Here is a 14767-nt window from a genome sequence, read left to right as displayed (position 1 = left end):
TGCCCCAAGTGTGACACCTCAAATGGTTCACACAACATCATGAACACTTGGAATAACCATGAGAAGAAGACAATCCAAGCTCAAATTGACTAGCCCTCATATGTGTATTACTTGTGTCAATTTCTTGAGCTAAAGGGGTCCTTATATAGTGTGCGTATTAGGGTTACACCATGTAACCCATGACTTTACCCATTCCTTACGCTCCATGGGTTTTAACCTCCATGGAGTATCCATGGACCACCACATGGGTTAAACCCAACATAAGGAATCTTGGATCATAAGCCCACACATATATAAGAATGAATGATTTACACAACCAATTCCCATATATTTAATTAGTCTCTTTTGATCAATAAATTAAGTCCAAATTTATTCTTGATCAATACTAATTAAATAACATAATTTTATATTAATATATTAGAACTTATAATATATTAATATGTCACAAATGTCCTCTTCTCACAAACGGTCTATCCAAATGTCCCGATGCCATGCAACCCAAATGGACCATGCCGAGTTGGGTCAAGTCTTACCAATTATAGTTATGGACTTAGACACTAATCCAACAATTTTTACTTGTGATTTTTCTCACAATTCCTTTAAAGTAAAAACTATGTTTTGATAATGATAGTACTTTTCGGGAAATTACTCCTTAAACATAAAACCGTCGGGTCTTGATAAAAGGCTGCTTTTGATAAATATACTCCTTGGTTTAAACATAGAAGAATTGGGTCTTGGTAGAAGACTGCTTCTTAATTAGAAAATATAGGGTTTTCTGGAAAGAATTCTAACACTCTGTAGATTCTAAACCTCCACTTTTCTGAGTTTATTTTGAGGAAAAACATGTATTTATACCAATGTCATTAAATACTTATGAACTCACCAGCATTTAAAAAAATGTTGATACTCGCTTTCAAAATAACTTGTATTCTTAGTTCATCGATAGACAGGTACATCCCGGGAGCTTTTGCGAAGTCAGCCTTGAACCCAGCTGCATCTATGTTATGTTCTGTATTTACTTTGATGTTTCTATGAAATGTAACCTATGTAAACTTAATACTATCAATGCAATGATGGTTGTACTTTGATTACTATACTGCATATGTTGTGATACTTGACATGACGTCCTCCACCCCAGAACGTTTCTGCCGTTCCGGTTTTGGGGTGTGATAGATTGGTATCAGAGCATTGTTTATAGTGAGCTCAGTATATCTAATCATAAAAGATATACAACCTATAAATACATCTGGGATAAAACACTCTGACCAAGAATTATACTTTAAAATATAACCATATTTTACCAAAGTATAAGAACATCCAGAATCTAAACACCCGAACAAAGTATCACAAGAAGAACAAGAATAAAAGTCTTTGGATGCTGACCATTACTGTCAAACCTGGGCAGTTATGTAATCGTAAGCTGGAATAAATATAACTTGATCAACTATATTTATTCGAGATGCGATCAACGTGTGCTTGGGAGTGATGGTGGTGTTGCAACAGGTCTGAAACTTACCAAATAGGAATGCTAGAGCCAAACATAAAGTTTAAAATACTATAGGAGTATTTTAGGATACTAAAAGACTAACAATAAACCCAGAAGCATGCTCAGAAGTTAAGAATCAAACAAGTAATTAAAATACCATAGGGGTATTTTAGGAATCATAAATAACCTTGTGTGAAAACTAAAAAAATCCTTATTGATATACTTATGATTACATAGTGTATACTTTCAAGGTTATATATAGTGAGGATCTCATAGGCTAAGAATGTGTGGTTTCGCTCTACTTCCATTTCCTTGTTTGGATGTGGATATAGAGTAGTATCACATATTCGAAGGCCTATCAGATCTTGGATATATATGATTTGTATACACTATGGAATTGTAGCAGGACTCGATATGGATCACCCAGAGAAATGTTTAATAACCTCTTAGGATTCTTTAGACATTTCCATTCTCGCGCGAAACCCTTTAGAAAACCTTATCCACTTCAGTGATCGGTAGAAGAGTCGATTCAGACCCAAAAGAGGATCATTGAGAAGGTTTCCACGTTGGAAATAAATGAACAGGGTCGAGACTACTAAAGCCCCCATGTGCCTATACCTTTTAGGGACATCGGTGGGGAATACGTCTGAATATCCGAGATTCCAGTCATCCATCGCGAAGTGATGACAATCAGGGTCTGGATCAAAAGTAAGGCGGAGTAGAGATTTAGTAAGTCTGCAAGAGAAGAGAACCCTAGGTAAGTACCCGAAGAAACCCAACGCCAATTTTAGTCAGGGATAAGAGGTGGACAGAGGGAGCCAATGCATGGAACCCGAGAAATTTCTTTTCCTCCTTATCGTCACGCTAATAAATCCATAAAATAATACAATTTAGTGAGTTAGTGATAACACTACTCACACCATGTGCCACACAAATCGTCTTTCCCCGTCGCAAGCAATACGATTAGATCGGATCCCAAAACCTCGACTGAGAGTGTCTAGCCATAAGTCTTCATGAGCCTTTTTCTTCCGTGATCTTCGTTCCGAACTATCCTCAAAGCTTTCCAAATCCGGAGAGCGAATCTCTCCAGTATAAAGATAACTTAGTAGGAACGACTCCCATCTTATGGCTTTCCGATACTCTTACTCCTACCTTGATACCCGGACTGCATCATAGGGACGTAGGTCGACACTCAGATAACTATAACTCGAGGCGCAGGAAACATTTATGCCTAACATAGTAAAGAAAGATACGTCTAGGGTTAATCATCGTCTCTCATCCACTTGTGCTCTTTTTTGTGTAGGAAAAACCATGCCTCCGATGAAATGCAACCAACCCGTTAGTAAGACACCGACCCTTCTATTCGATGAAGCTACGTTTCAAGATGCAGTCTCAGCAGCCGTAGCAGCTATCATGGCTCACCTGAATGCTAACGGTGCCAATGTTAGCAGGAGCCCTATCGGGATTTTCGATCAAAGCGATGGACATCAGCAACCAACACCTGTGTGTACAGCCACCCAAGAACCTCAACCAAATCCACTGAAGAGAAAGTTTAAGAACGAGGAAGGAAGTACCTCAAATCAAGGACCATCCAAAGGGCAACGAGCTGAGGTAGTCAATACCCTTGTCAACCCTTCCGTCCCAACTCCAAGAAGACTATACCTAGGGAACCTCCCCCATTGCAATAAGTGTGACTATCATCATCATGGTATTTGTCGGGAACTTTTTTACGTTAGGTGCAACATGAAGGGGCATACCGCTCGCGTCTGCAGAACCCCGGTTGAGTTCCTTACACCAGCCACCAATGTGGGGACCAGTCCAGTATGCCACCTATGTGGTGAAATTGGGCACTTCAAGAGGGACTGCCCAACTGAAAGAAATGAAAAAGGCGCAGAAGAAGGTTGATCCTAATGCCTAGGGGAAAGCATCAATGAACCCGGTAAAATTTTGGTACGTATCTCAATCCTAAGTAACTAACCAAAAGCATTAAATGATTAATCCTAATTCTAATCACTCTCTTGTTAAAAGTGAAAGTTGCAGCGCTGTTGTAAAATTCAAAAATCCATCAGGTAAAGCTATACTGGATCGATATATACGTTAGGGTCATGTATAATTAAGATAGATAGACCTCGAGTGAGTGATGCTGCCTTATTTCCTATTCCTCGTTGGGTTGTGTATTTAGGGCGTAGTCGCTCAGCCAACAGCCCTTGTAACCTTAATTATCCATGACAAATGTATACTAGGCGATTATAGAGAGGCCTCGTGAGAAATCCATTCATGAAAAGTACCTTATTCTGAAACATCAGGATCCCTTAGAGTTCCGCATTGATTCCATCCGTCCAAGTGTCCGCGATAGTGACACCATGGACGAAACCCTAGACGCTAAGAACTTGTGTGCCCTATTTAGCGCATGGTCCTATCGATCTTCATTCCAGATCATATCGATATTTGTTAAATTCAACACTACTGTCAATCATTGTTCGACTTGGTATGACCATGTGAAAATTTCCTAGTGTTGTGTAAGGAAAACTCTCACCATAGCCTCTGCGACAAATAAAGATTCTTCCGAACCTAATAAGAAAACCTAATGCGAACTGTCAGTCGTCTCTCTTATACAAACCTTCCGAAGTACCCAACAGAAGGGCACCACGCGCTGTTGACCAACCCCCATTAGACAAATAGAACCCGAAGCGAAAAGCACTACAGGTATCCCAAAAGACAATAACCACCCGAAGCCTACTCAGTAGGTCCCTCCGAAAGACCCTTAGCACCTCTCAACCAGATTCTGGAATCAAGAGAAAGAACTCGTGAGATTAACTTGATACTACTGAGTATATGCATTAGAGCGGTATACAATTTAGATCAATAATATTTAAGATGTGTGCTTCCTCCCTACCCCCTATTCCCTGTTTGGTTGTGGGTCTGGGGTGGGGCCACACATCTGAACAGCCTGTCAGTCTCAATTATATACGACTTGCATACACCGAGTATTAGTGACTAAGCCGAGTATGAGGATTACCACGGACCTTATTATAAGACCCTTCATCCTATCCCATAGAAAAGGAGCTCGAGTCAAGAGAACCACTGCGGGTTGAGCTACTAAAATGACCATAAATGGGAAACTTGTTGTCATCTCGGTCAGGCCAACATAGTAGCTAACACCCTCGGTTAGGAAAGTAACTCAAGTCATAAGAGTCAAGGACATTGACTACGACCATCCATTCGCGCTTAATCCCACAAATTAAGCATCTCAACAGAGATCCCAAAAACCTAGAAGCGGTGATAGGTTAAACTCTGAGAAGAGTGGATGAGGAAACTAGAAGTTCCGAGTGACGGAACCATGTACTCTCTAGATTTAATCTAGATCGAGGAAACTCTAAAACACCGGAAGAGTAGTTGCAGAAGATACTCGCACTGCTCAGGCACTTACTACATCCTGTTACAAATGAGTAGTGCCTAGGACACACCGCCTCCTCATACAAGAGAAGTCACCAGCACCCTTTAGACGATTGACCGCATTCATCGGAGTGAATACTAGATTGCCAAGAACCACAGGATAACCATCGCGACCAAGAGTACTTGAGAAAAGTAAGCGATAAGTTGTGTCATACTATATAAGCCAGGTCGTAAGGAGATTTTAGACTCGACACTGGTCTAGGTGCTAGTCGATGGGTTATACGATAACACGCGCTTCCTACGAACTGGAGAGAGTCCCGACACCTTATGTGGGCATGTATTAGAGATTCGCTGGGGCTACTAGGTGTTCCAAGGAATACTATCTCGAAATAGATAGTAGAACCACCTCCTGAAATAGCCCAACACTTCAGAAAATCTCTAAAGGCTAAGTTAGCTCTGATCAGAGACTGATATCCATGAAACAGCGAAGCGAGTAAGAGCATGATTCTTTCCAGTTAGGAATCATACTGTGAAAGCATCTGTTAGACGATAATGAAAACTAAAACTTTCTAAACATCGTCTTGTAAAACCCTATCTCACTGACTTTGCGAATTTCCGATAGAAACACCTCGAGAGTCAGATGTGCAGGTCCATTTTTGCACTAGGTCGACATAGATGCCACACAACCAATAGATGCCAGTAGTAGCCAATACATCCGATGATCCAGAAAACCTCTGATAGCCAATCAGTAGGATATACAAATCCGAAAACGACGTGAGTCTTCTAAAGAGCCAACCCGGAGAACTACACCTTCAGTAAGAGAAAACTTTTGGAACTACAAAATGGTGATCACGCCAGTGATCATCCCACCGTATAAGTACTTTATGTTCTAAGTACTAAAATACTCTATCTTTCCGAGAGCTTAGGACCATCCAAAATTCTTTATAAGAATTGGTCCAACCCTTGTCAGACCTCGACTACTTTAGGAATTCCATAAATTCTGTCGTAATCTATTCATGTCTCCAGCATGGACAAGGTGCTTGTCCAACATGACACTCGAAATCCCACTCGTCGAGATAGAAATCATTGAGAACCCCAACTTCGTAGAAGAACCCGTAAGAATCATGAACCGGGAGATCAAGCAAGCGAAACGAATCCACATCCCGTTAGTGAAGGTTCGCTGGAACACCAAGCGAAGACCGGAGTTCACTTGGGAGCACGAGGAACATTCGAGTAGGAAGTACCCTCATCTATTTACTCAATTGTTCATAACCTACTTCCTTGCCTAAACTCTAATTTCGGGACAAAATTCCCTCTAACGGGGGGATGATGTGACAACCCGAAATTTCCGTTTGTTTTAACTCCGTAATTAAGCACTTCAAAAATTAGCCAAATTTATCCCAAAACGATTTTGGCCGGATTTAATCCCATTGGAAAATTTTAAATAATATCCGTCAAACGGTCAAATAATAAGGAAGTATAATTTAGAGTTTGTCGTGTATCACGTAAGCCGCGAAACTCCAAAATTTGGAGTTTACGGGAGTAAACTCGGAGTTTACGACTGCAAACCCCCGAGAGTATAAATATGACACTTAGTCATTTTCTCTCATTTATCCAAATTCCACCACAAGAACACTCAAGAAATCCTCTCAAGTATCATATTTCTTTTCCGACAAATCCGCCAAAACGTAAGTGTTTCTTGCCTAGATTTGTTCATATAACACTTAATCTAGTGTTTTTACATCACTTCATCCATGTATTTTTTATTTTTGGCTAGATCTTCAAGTGTTCTTCAAGAACACCAAGACCACACACTAGTGTTCTTGGACAAAATCGATCATTCAAACTCTTAGAACATAAGTACACTTACCCTAGCTTCTTGTGTGCTTAATAGGAACTTGTTTACACTTTAAATCATCAAAATCCCCATGATCATATGTGTTTACGGTTTGGGGAGACCACCCCAAAACCGTAAACACCTCCAAAAGGTGTTTAGATGCCCCTAATGCCTTCAAATGGTTGGGTAATGGAGTAGCACCTTACCTGCATGAACCAGGGACCCCAAGAACATAAAATGAAGGGATAAAGATGAGTTTACGGTTTAGGAAGGTCTCCTAAAACCGTAAACACCTTCTAAAGGTGTTTAAGTGCCCTTAACACCTTCTGATGCTTGTATAAGTGACTAGAACCTTGCATGCATAGCCTAGAACCACCAAAGCACAAGAGAAATGGATAAACAAGTGTTTACGACCGTAAACTCATGTGTTTACGGCCGTAAACTCCCAAGGGAGTGGTCCAAGGACCGTAAACTCCAAAAAGTGTCCATTTTGAGCCCCAATCACTTCCTAAGCCCTTGATTCGAGTCTAGCATAATTCCTTGAGTGGTTTAGGACCTTTGAATACCTAATGGCACCACTACCATGAGTTTACGGCCGTAAACTCATGGGGGTTATGGTCCAGGAACCGTAAACACCCCTAAGGGCCATCATTTGAAGAGTAAACTCCAATGTGAGTCCATACTCTCCTTATATGCAACCCTTGGTACCCCTAACACTGGTAACAAAGTGTTTTAATGGATTAGGACATCCTTAATTTTTTAATTAGTTATTAAATGACTAATTAGACACTTAAATGTATCATTACTTGTTAAATAGGATCCGAGTGTGTGTTCAAGTCCTCAATTGACACATAGCATCCTATACCATCCGTTCATCCGAAACCCCCACGTCAGGTGAGTTCATACCCCTGAATTAACCTTTCAAATGTTTTAAATGCTTTTATGGGGGGAATACAAGTTGAACTATAAAGTTATTAGATCAATCACATGTGATTAATAACTGTATAGCAAAATAGATTTTTGCTTATTAAGCTGCTTTATTCAGCTAAAGGTATTTGACTCTCGTTTTCAAATATCGTTTAAGGCATGAATATCTCTTTTTATATTATTAAAGATTTTCCAAAGGTTTTCAAAGCTTGTTTTATGAAATGACATCAAGCCATAAGCTCTTATTGATAGATTTTCCAAAGGTTTTACCGAAAGTTCTTTTATACTTGTATATTGTAAAGTGTAAGCCTATATATGTATAGTTATATAAGCAATGTTTGAAGGACTGAGGAAGGCTAACTTTGCTTAAATTCCTTTTCCTTGTTTGGATGTGGTTTAGAGTATCGGTTATCCGTCCGAAGGTCGTCTAAATATTGGTTATATATCATTTATACATATGTAGTCATAAAAGTCTCTCAGCCAGTTCATCTCCGTTGGGTAGCAAATGCATCCTTCCATTATTCATATGTCTAGAACACCAGTAACTATTATAGGGATAGTTAGGAGATTCTATTTACTCTCTCTCTCACTCTCCCCCTCACTCTCTCACTCCCTCACACACTCTCTCTCACCCTCACTCTCTCGGTCTCTCTCTAGTATGAAGAATTACTCAGGAGTCAGTTCAGTAGTGAGTCTGTACTATTATTGTAATAATTTAAATAGAATGTGACACACTATTCCCCGATACGACGCTTAATAGCACCATCTCCGTGTAACTAGAGTCTCTTGAAGGGAGAGCGGACATCATGTTTATAGATCTATACGGGACAGACACTCCCGCATCCTGACTGCTAGCTACAGTCCGAGCCGGTAAGGACCATGGGTGACATAATGTTACTAACTCAACGCGTGACCTGGAGGGTCATCAAGGATTCGATCGTCAATCAGCATGGTTACATACAAGTTCACATTCACCCCTTTTATTTTCCTTTTAGACTGATCCAGGCGTATCGTTCATTCGATACCCTCCTGGAGTCTATGTTATATCTACCTTTTAGACTGAGCCAGGCGTATTTTCATTTGATACCCTCCTGGAGTCTATGTTTTATTCTATTTTAGACTGAGCCAGGTATATTGTTCATTCGATACCCTCCTGGAGTCTATGTTTTATTCTCCTTTTGACTGAGCCAGTCATATTGTCCATTCAATACTTTCCCGGAGTCTATGTGTTCATTTACCATTTTAGACTTTGCAAGGCACCCCGCCTGAAGTCTACGATTTATTTACCTTTAAGCTTTGTGAGGCGTCCTGCCTGGAGTCTAGGTTTTATTTACTTTTAGCCAGCAGTGTTTCTGCTGAGGTAAAATATTATTTTTCCCTATTATTTTTACTTGTGATTTTTCTCACAATTCCTTTAAAGTAAAAACTATGTTTTGATAATGATAGTACTTTTGGGGAAATTACTCCTTAAACATAAAACCGTCGGGTCTTGATAAAAGGCTGCTTTTGATAAAGATACTCCTTGGTTTAAACATAGAACAATTGGGTCTTGGTAGAAGACTGCTTCTTAATTAGAAAATATAGGGTTTTCTGGAAAGAATTCTAACACTCTGTAGATTCTAAACCTCCACTTTTCTGAGTTTATTTTGAGGAAAAACATGTATTTATACCAATGTCATTAAATACTTATGAACTCACCAGCATTTAAAAAAATGTTGATACTCGCTTTCAAAATAACTTGTATTCTCAGGTCATCGATAGACAGGTACATCTCGGGAGCTTTTGCGAAGTCAGACTTGAACCCAGCTGCATCTATGTTATGTTCTGTATTTATTTTGATGTTGCTATGAAATGTAACCTATGTAAACTTAATACTATTAATGCAATGATGGTTGTACTTTGATTACTATGTTGCATATGTTGTGATACTTGACATGACGTCCTCCACCCCAGAACGTTTCCGCCGTTCCGGTTTTGGGGTGTGACAGAATGGTTGGATCATTCGAATTTGAATCTACCAAAAATGGTGCCCAATAAAATTCCACTGTCACATTATAATCTTGCATACATTCACATCAAAGTATGAATTTTTTTTTTTTTTTAAAAAAAAAAAAAAGGAAGGCAAAAGGTTTAAAAGCATAATAAACATGAAAATTTGATCAATTGAAAGGAGATAAAAAGACATTTGTTCATGATGCACATTATTACTATATATAAGCATTACTCTTTTTGGATTCCCAGTGGTCCCACTTGTGATCCTCACACTTGATGGGTTCATAAACAATTTACAAAAACACAATACAAGCTATACATACAAACTACAAAAAAAAGTTCATAATTTAACTCCTCCAGTAGATTAAAAAAAACCTTAGTGTCTATCAATTAAAATTTTGTGAATAATCATGTATAGAAAGAAATTAATGATGCATTTGATGAAAGCATCAAAAATGTGTTTTCATGGATATTTTATTAAACCCTAAATTTACAACCACCATCTGTATCTATGGCTTCTAGTGGATATTTTTGCCAACAAATAACATCCAAGAACAACATCTGCTTTTTTTGTTTCAACACCCTTCAACATAAACTTTACAAAAAGAAATCTGTGAGATTAACAAACAAAATAACAATGACCTTTCCCCTTTTAATAGTTCATTACCATAATAATAACAATAAACTTTAGAATACTAAAAAGATTTGTTTTTAAATATGAAAAAAATTTTGAAACTAAAATATTGCATTGTACTTCTCAAATGGTCATATTAAGGCATCATACTTTGATCTTAAGGAACGGAGAGGTTTATAGTTGGTTTTCTCATCATTTGGACAATTTTACCATTCTCTTCATTTTCTGTCCCACCAGCTCATCAATAAAAAAAAGTTTGATCGCCATTGATTTTTTCGAACACCCTGATACCATTCAATTACAAACTATAAATAAATATTTTATTAATCATAAGTCTATTTTAGATTTTCTGGAAATTAAAATTTTTTCCTTTTTTAGTAAACAATTTTTTGAAGTGATAAAAAAACTTTTTTTTGAATATTTGGAATACAAATAGTACACCTAGTAATTTCACATACCAGATTGTCCATCCACGCCAGAGTTTCGGCTCCTAGAGTCATTGTGTCTTCTATCATACTGCTCCATCTGTTGCCAATAAACCACATATCAATGTTCATGAATTATATAACTATTGTGAGTAAAATTACATATTAAGAGGAACATTTTCAGGTCAAATTTATAGATTGTATGTATATAACCAAGACTACAACCATACATCTACCACATCAAATTATGTCACATGAAAAACTATTTATGAAATGAGAAAAGGAAAACAGAAAACGTACTATGTAGTATCTCCACCATTGATCCATGCTAAAATACTTCCATTCAGGGAATTGCCAGTCCAGTACCTAATCATTTCACAAAATAGTTATTGGGATTTATAATTATTTTATTTTCCTTTTCAATAATCACTCGGGTATTTATTTCATTAAATATGCAAGGAACAATATAAACTTATCCATATTTTGTTGAACCTACTCTTACGGATGAAATATATATTATATATCGGTATGAATATTGAGGATCAAGTTATCAAGAGAAAAATGTATGTAAGAAACTCAGTTGAGTTATAACACAAAAGGTATGTGACAATGAGGTTATTCATTTAACACCTTTACAACCTTGCTTTCTTGATATTCAAATTCTAACTGAGCAACATTGAATGAAACAAAGTTACATGAACTATCCCTATTTAAAAATATTTACATAAATGGTGGTTCTATGAAACTAATCTACTTAAATGGTCAATAGGTAACAACTGGTTTTGACAAGGTCTCATTCATTTTCTCATAATTGTAAACTTGGAAAAACCGTGTAAAAAAATAATTAAAAAAAACACCACAAAATTTCACATACAAAGTATTAGTATTAATTTTGGATAAAACTAATTGAACAATCAATCGGTTAAACAGACCCATGAACTAACTTACCTCTTAGCAAAATCCTTGTATGCGGACTGTCCCCTAAAGCCTTCCTGCAAGCATACTGGAAAGAAAAAAATTAATGTTAAAGATGCAAAGTTTTTCTAAAAATAATCTTGGTAACCCGTCAAGAAATGTGCATTAAGAATTTAACATATGTGATAACGTAATATATAATACCTTGATTTTTCTACCAAAATTCCTCTTTGTTTTCTTGTTCCTATATCTTGAGAATGTTTACATACGGTCTTTAATGGTTAGTGGTAATTGTCCAAGGGGAGAATGAATCAAGTCAGTCATAAAACAAAAACGCTATCAATAAGAAACAACTCAAGTTGCTCTTTTTCTTGATTTTAAAATACCAGATAAGTTTGTGATTTGCTTTAGAGGACAGTGTTTTCGAGCTGTAACATGGAGCATCAACAAAAATAATAATAATAATAATAATAATAATAATAATAATAAAAGCTTAAAAATCAAGAACACATCATTGTTAGTGGTTTATACATTGCAGTTAAAAAGAAATAAATTTTGAAGTATTTATAAACTGAAAGGTCAAAGTATATGGTGTGGGCTAGGCAATACATGTATAGATGAGTCAGGATGTGACCGAAAACCTGTTTTCGGTTAATGTCTATTGGTATAAATAGGTATCAGGTTGTCATTTGTACGGGATGGTTCACTGGGTTTTTAGTCCATTGAGTTGTATTAGACGATTTTCAGATCTAATCGTATGCAAGCTCAATTTTGATCATTCTTCTTCTCATCTTCTTTATTATTTCACTTGCTTGATTGATCATTGGTATAGATCCTTCCATCAAGGCCCTTACAATTCGTATCAAAGCTTCAAACCGGTGTCAATCAAGCTTGTTTTTCAGTTCTCGGTCTCGCAAGTTCTTGTTCATCAAGTTCTCGGTCACTCAAAGATTGTTTTGATAGAATTTGAAGATCAGAATGGAGTTTCAATCGTGTGGCATTAAGATCTGTTTGTATCATGTGGAATCCAAACTTTTTGATCAAATTCTTATAGTTTTCAGTTTGATCCTCATCAATCGAAAACTCATTTTCAACCAAATTTTCGTTGATAAGTGGTTTTTGAAGCTTTAATTCGTATTCTCATTGTGTGGAAATCAAATCAGTTCGAAAAACCAAGCTCTTCATTGAAAACTGCGGAGTTTTCTGCTTGATCTTCAGAAACCGAAATCCTTGTTCTTCAACTGAAATCCTTGTTCTTCAACCGAAATCCTTGTGTCCTTCAACCAAAATCCTTGTGTTCTTCAATCGAAATCCTTGTTCTTCAACCGAAATCCTTGTGTTCTTCAACAGAAAACCCTTGAACATTCTGAAACCGAAAATCTTTGAACATTTAGAAACCGAAAACTCTAGAATATTCAGAAACCGAAAACCTCCTTTCTTCAACCGAAAACGCATTTTCTTTGATCTTTTGGTTTATTTTTCAAGTTAATTTTTATTAAAAAATTTAAAAAATAAAATATAAAATATAAAAAAAATGGAATCTCAAAACATGTCTGCTCATCATGAATTGAATGCTATCATGGGTACTACTACTCGAATTCCTCGATTGTTATCAGCAGAAGGATTTCCTGAATGGAAATATCGGATTGAAAAGTATATTAATATGAAGGATTTTAAAATTTGGAGAAGTATTTTGAGTGGTCCAATCCATATCACAACAACTTTGGAAGATGGCACTATAATTGATAAGCAAGTTGAAAACTACACCGATGATGATTTCGAGAGAGTCGAGGAGCAGGAAAAGGCTCTTGCCACACTCACTACGGCATTATCCCCAGAAATTGCTCAAGGTTTCAGCGAGTACACTTCAGCAAAGGAATTATGGGAAGCATTGATTGAAGTATACGAAGGGAATGAAGACATGAAACAAAGTCGCCAAGACGTGTTGCGACAGAAGTTCAACATGTTTAACTATGTCTTGGGGGAATCTCTTAAGAATCAATTGCAAAGGTTGATCACACTCACCACCGAGATGAGTTTTGCTGGTGTTATGGTTACAAAATCTGAGATCAACAAGAAGATGCTCAATTCTCTACCAAAATCTTGGGATATGAATGTTCCGTGATAAAGAAGACCAAAGATTTGAACCGTTTGAGTTTGGCTGAAACAATGGCGATCATTAAGTCTTGTGATCTCGATGATAAGAAAAGAGAGATTAATCATGTTAATTCATACTCCTCTGCAAATCTTGGAATCCAAACCACCAACAATACTGCTTTCTCAAGTTTCTCTGTTCCTCAAGTTCAACCCTATGTGACTCATCAGCCTACTTTATATGTCATCCCATCAATGCAGAACATTCATGTTTCTCAACCTCAATCTTCACTTTAACAAGTTGGTTATGTTGTTGGTTCTTCCTCAAATGCATCCATTCAGGCTCGAGGAAATAATCTTCAATCTTCATCAAAGAAAAAGAAGAAAATATGGCCCTCGCCACTGGTCTAGTGAACTGTTACAACGCTTTTGTGGCCAGAGAACTTTCCCCACAATTATCATTTACTGACCTTGATCAGATCCATCCAGAGGATGTGGAGGAGATGGACATCACATGGCAAATGGATACGGTTGTTTTTAGGGCAAAACAATTCTCCAAGAAAACTGGGAAAAACAACTGGAGTGTGAATTCTGAAAAGAAAGTAGGGTTCAACAAAAGAAAGTTGAGGTGTTATAGTTGTCATGAACCTGGAAACTTTGCCCGAGAATGTCCAAAACCAGACCGAAGAGAGAATTCTGAGCGAGCTATGGTGCCAGTGAACAACAACAGTGGATCCTCTACAAACAATCAGACTACAAACATGTTGGATTAGTGTCTAAGTCCATAACTATTTTGGTATGTACTTGACCCGATTATGAGCATGATCCTTTTGGGTTGCCTTCACCATAGCAATATGTAGGATGATTTAAGGAGAGAAAGGTTTAAATATGATTTATTAATATATTATGAGAATAATATATTAAAGGAGAAATCATATTGTTTAATTAATATTAGTCCAGAATTAATTAAGAATTAATTTTGTGGCTAAAATAGATTAATTAAACTTAGGGGACTGGAGTTGTAATTACAAGATAATTATAATTGGGCTATGGATCACCTA

At 37.2% G+C, this 14767-nt stretch overlaps 1 protein-coding gene across 1 annotated transcript; it reads left to right on the top strand.

Moving 5' to 3' along the window:
- Nucleotides 1–13146: 13146 nt before the first annotated feature.
- On the top strand, nt 13147–13737 carry LOC145068296 (uncharacterized). Its single transcript, XM_079015246.1, has one exon. The coding sequence runs from the start codon at nt 13147–13149 to the stop codon at nt 13735–13737; it is 591 nt and encodes a 196-aa protein (XP_078871372.1).
- The last annotated feature ends 1030 nt before the right edge of the window (nt 13738–14767 follow it).

The sequence above is a fragment of the Lactuca serriola genome, chromosome 8, assembly GCF_051521515.1.
Source record: "Lactuca serriola cultivar US96UC23 chromosome 8, Lser_US96UC23_V15, whole genome shotgun sequence".
NCBI lineage: Eukaryota > Viridiplantae > Streptophyta > Magnoliopsida > Asterales > Asteraceae > Lactuca > Lactuca serriola.
The sequence above is the reverse complement of the archived record's forward strand: the minus strand, read 5'-3'. Positions and strand labels throughout refer to the sequence as shown.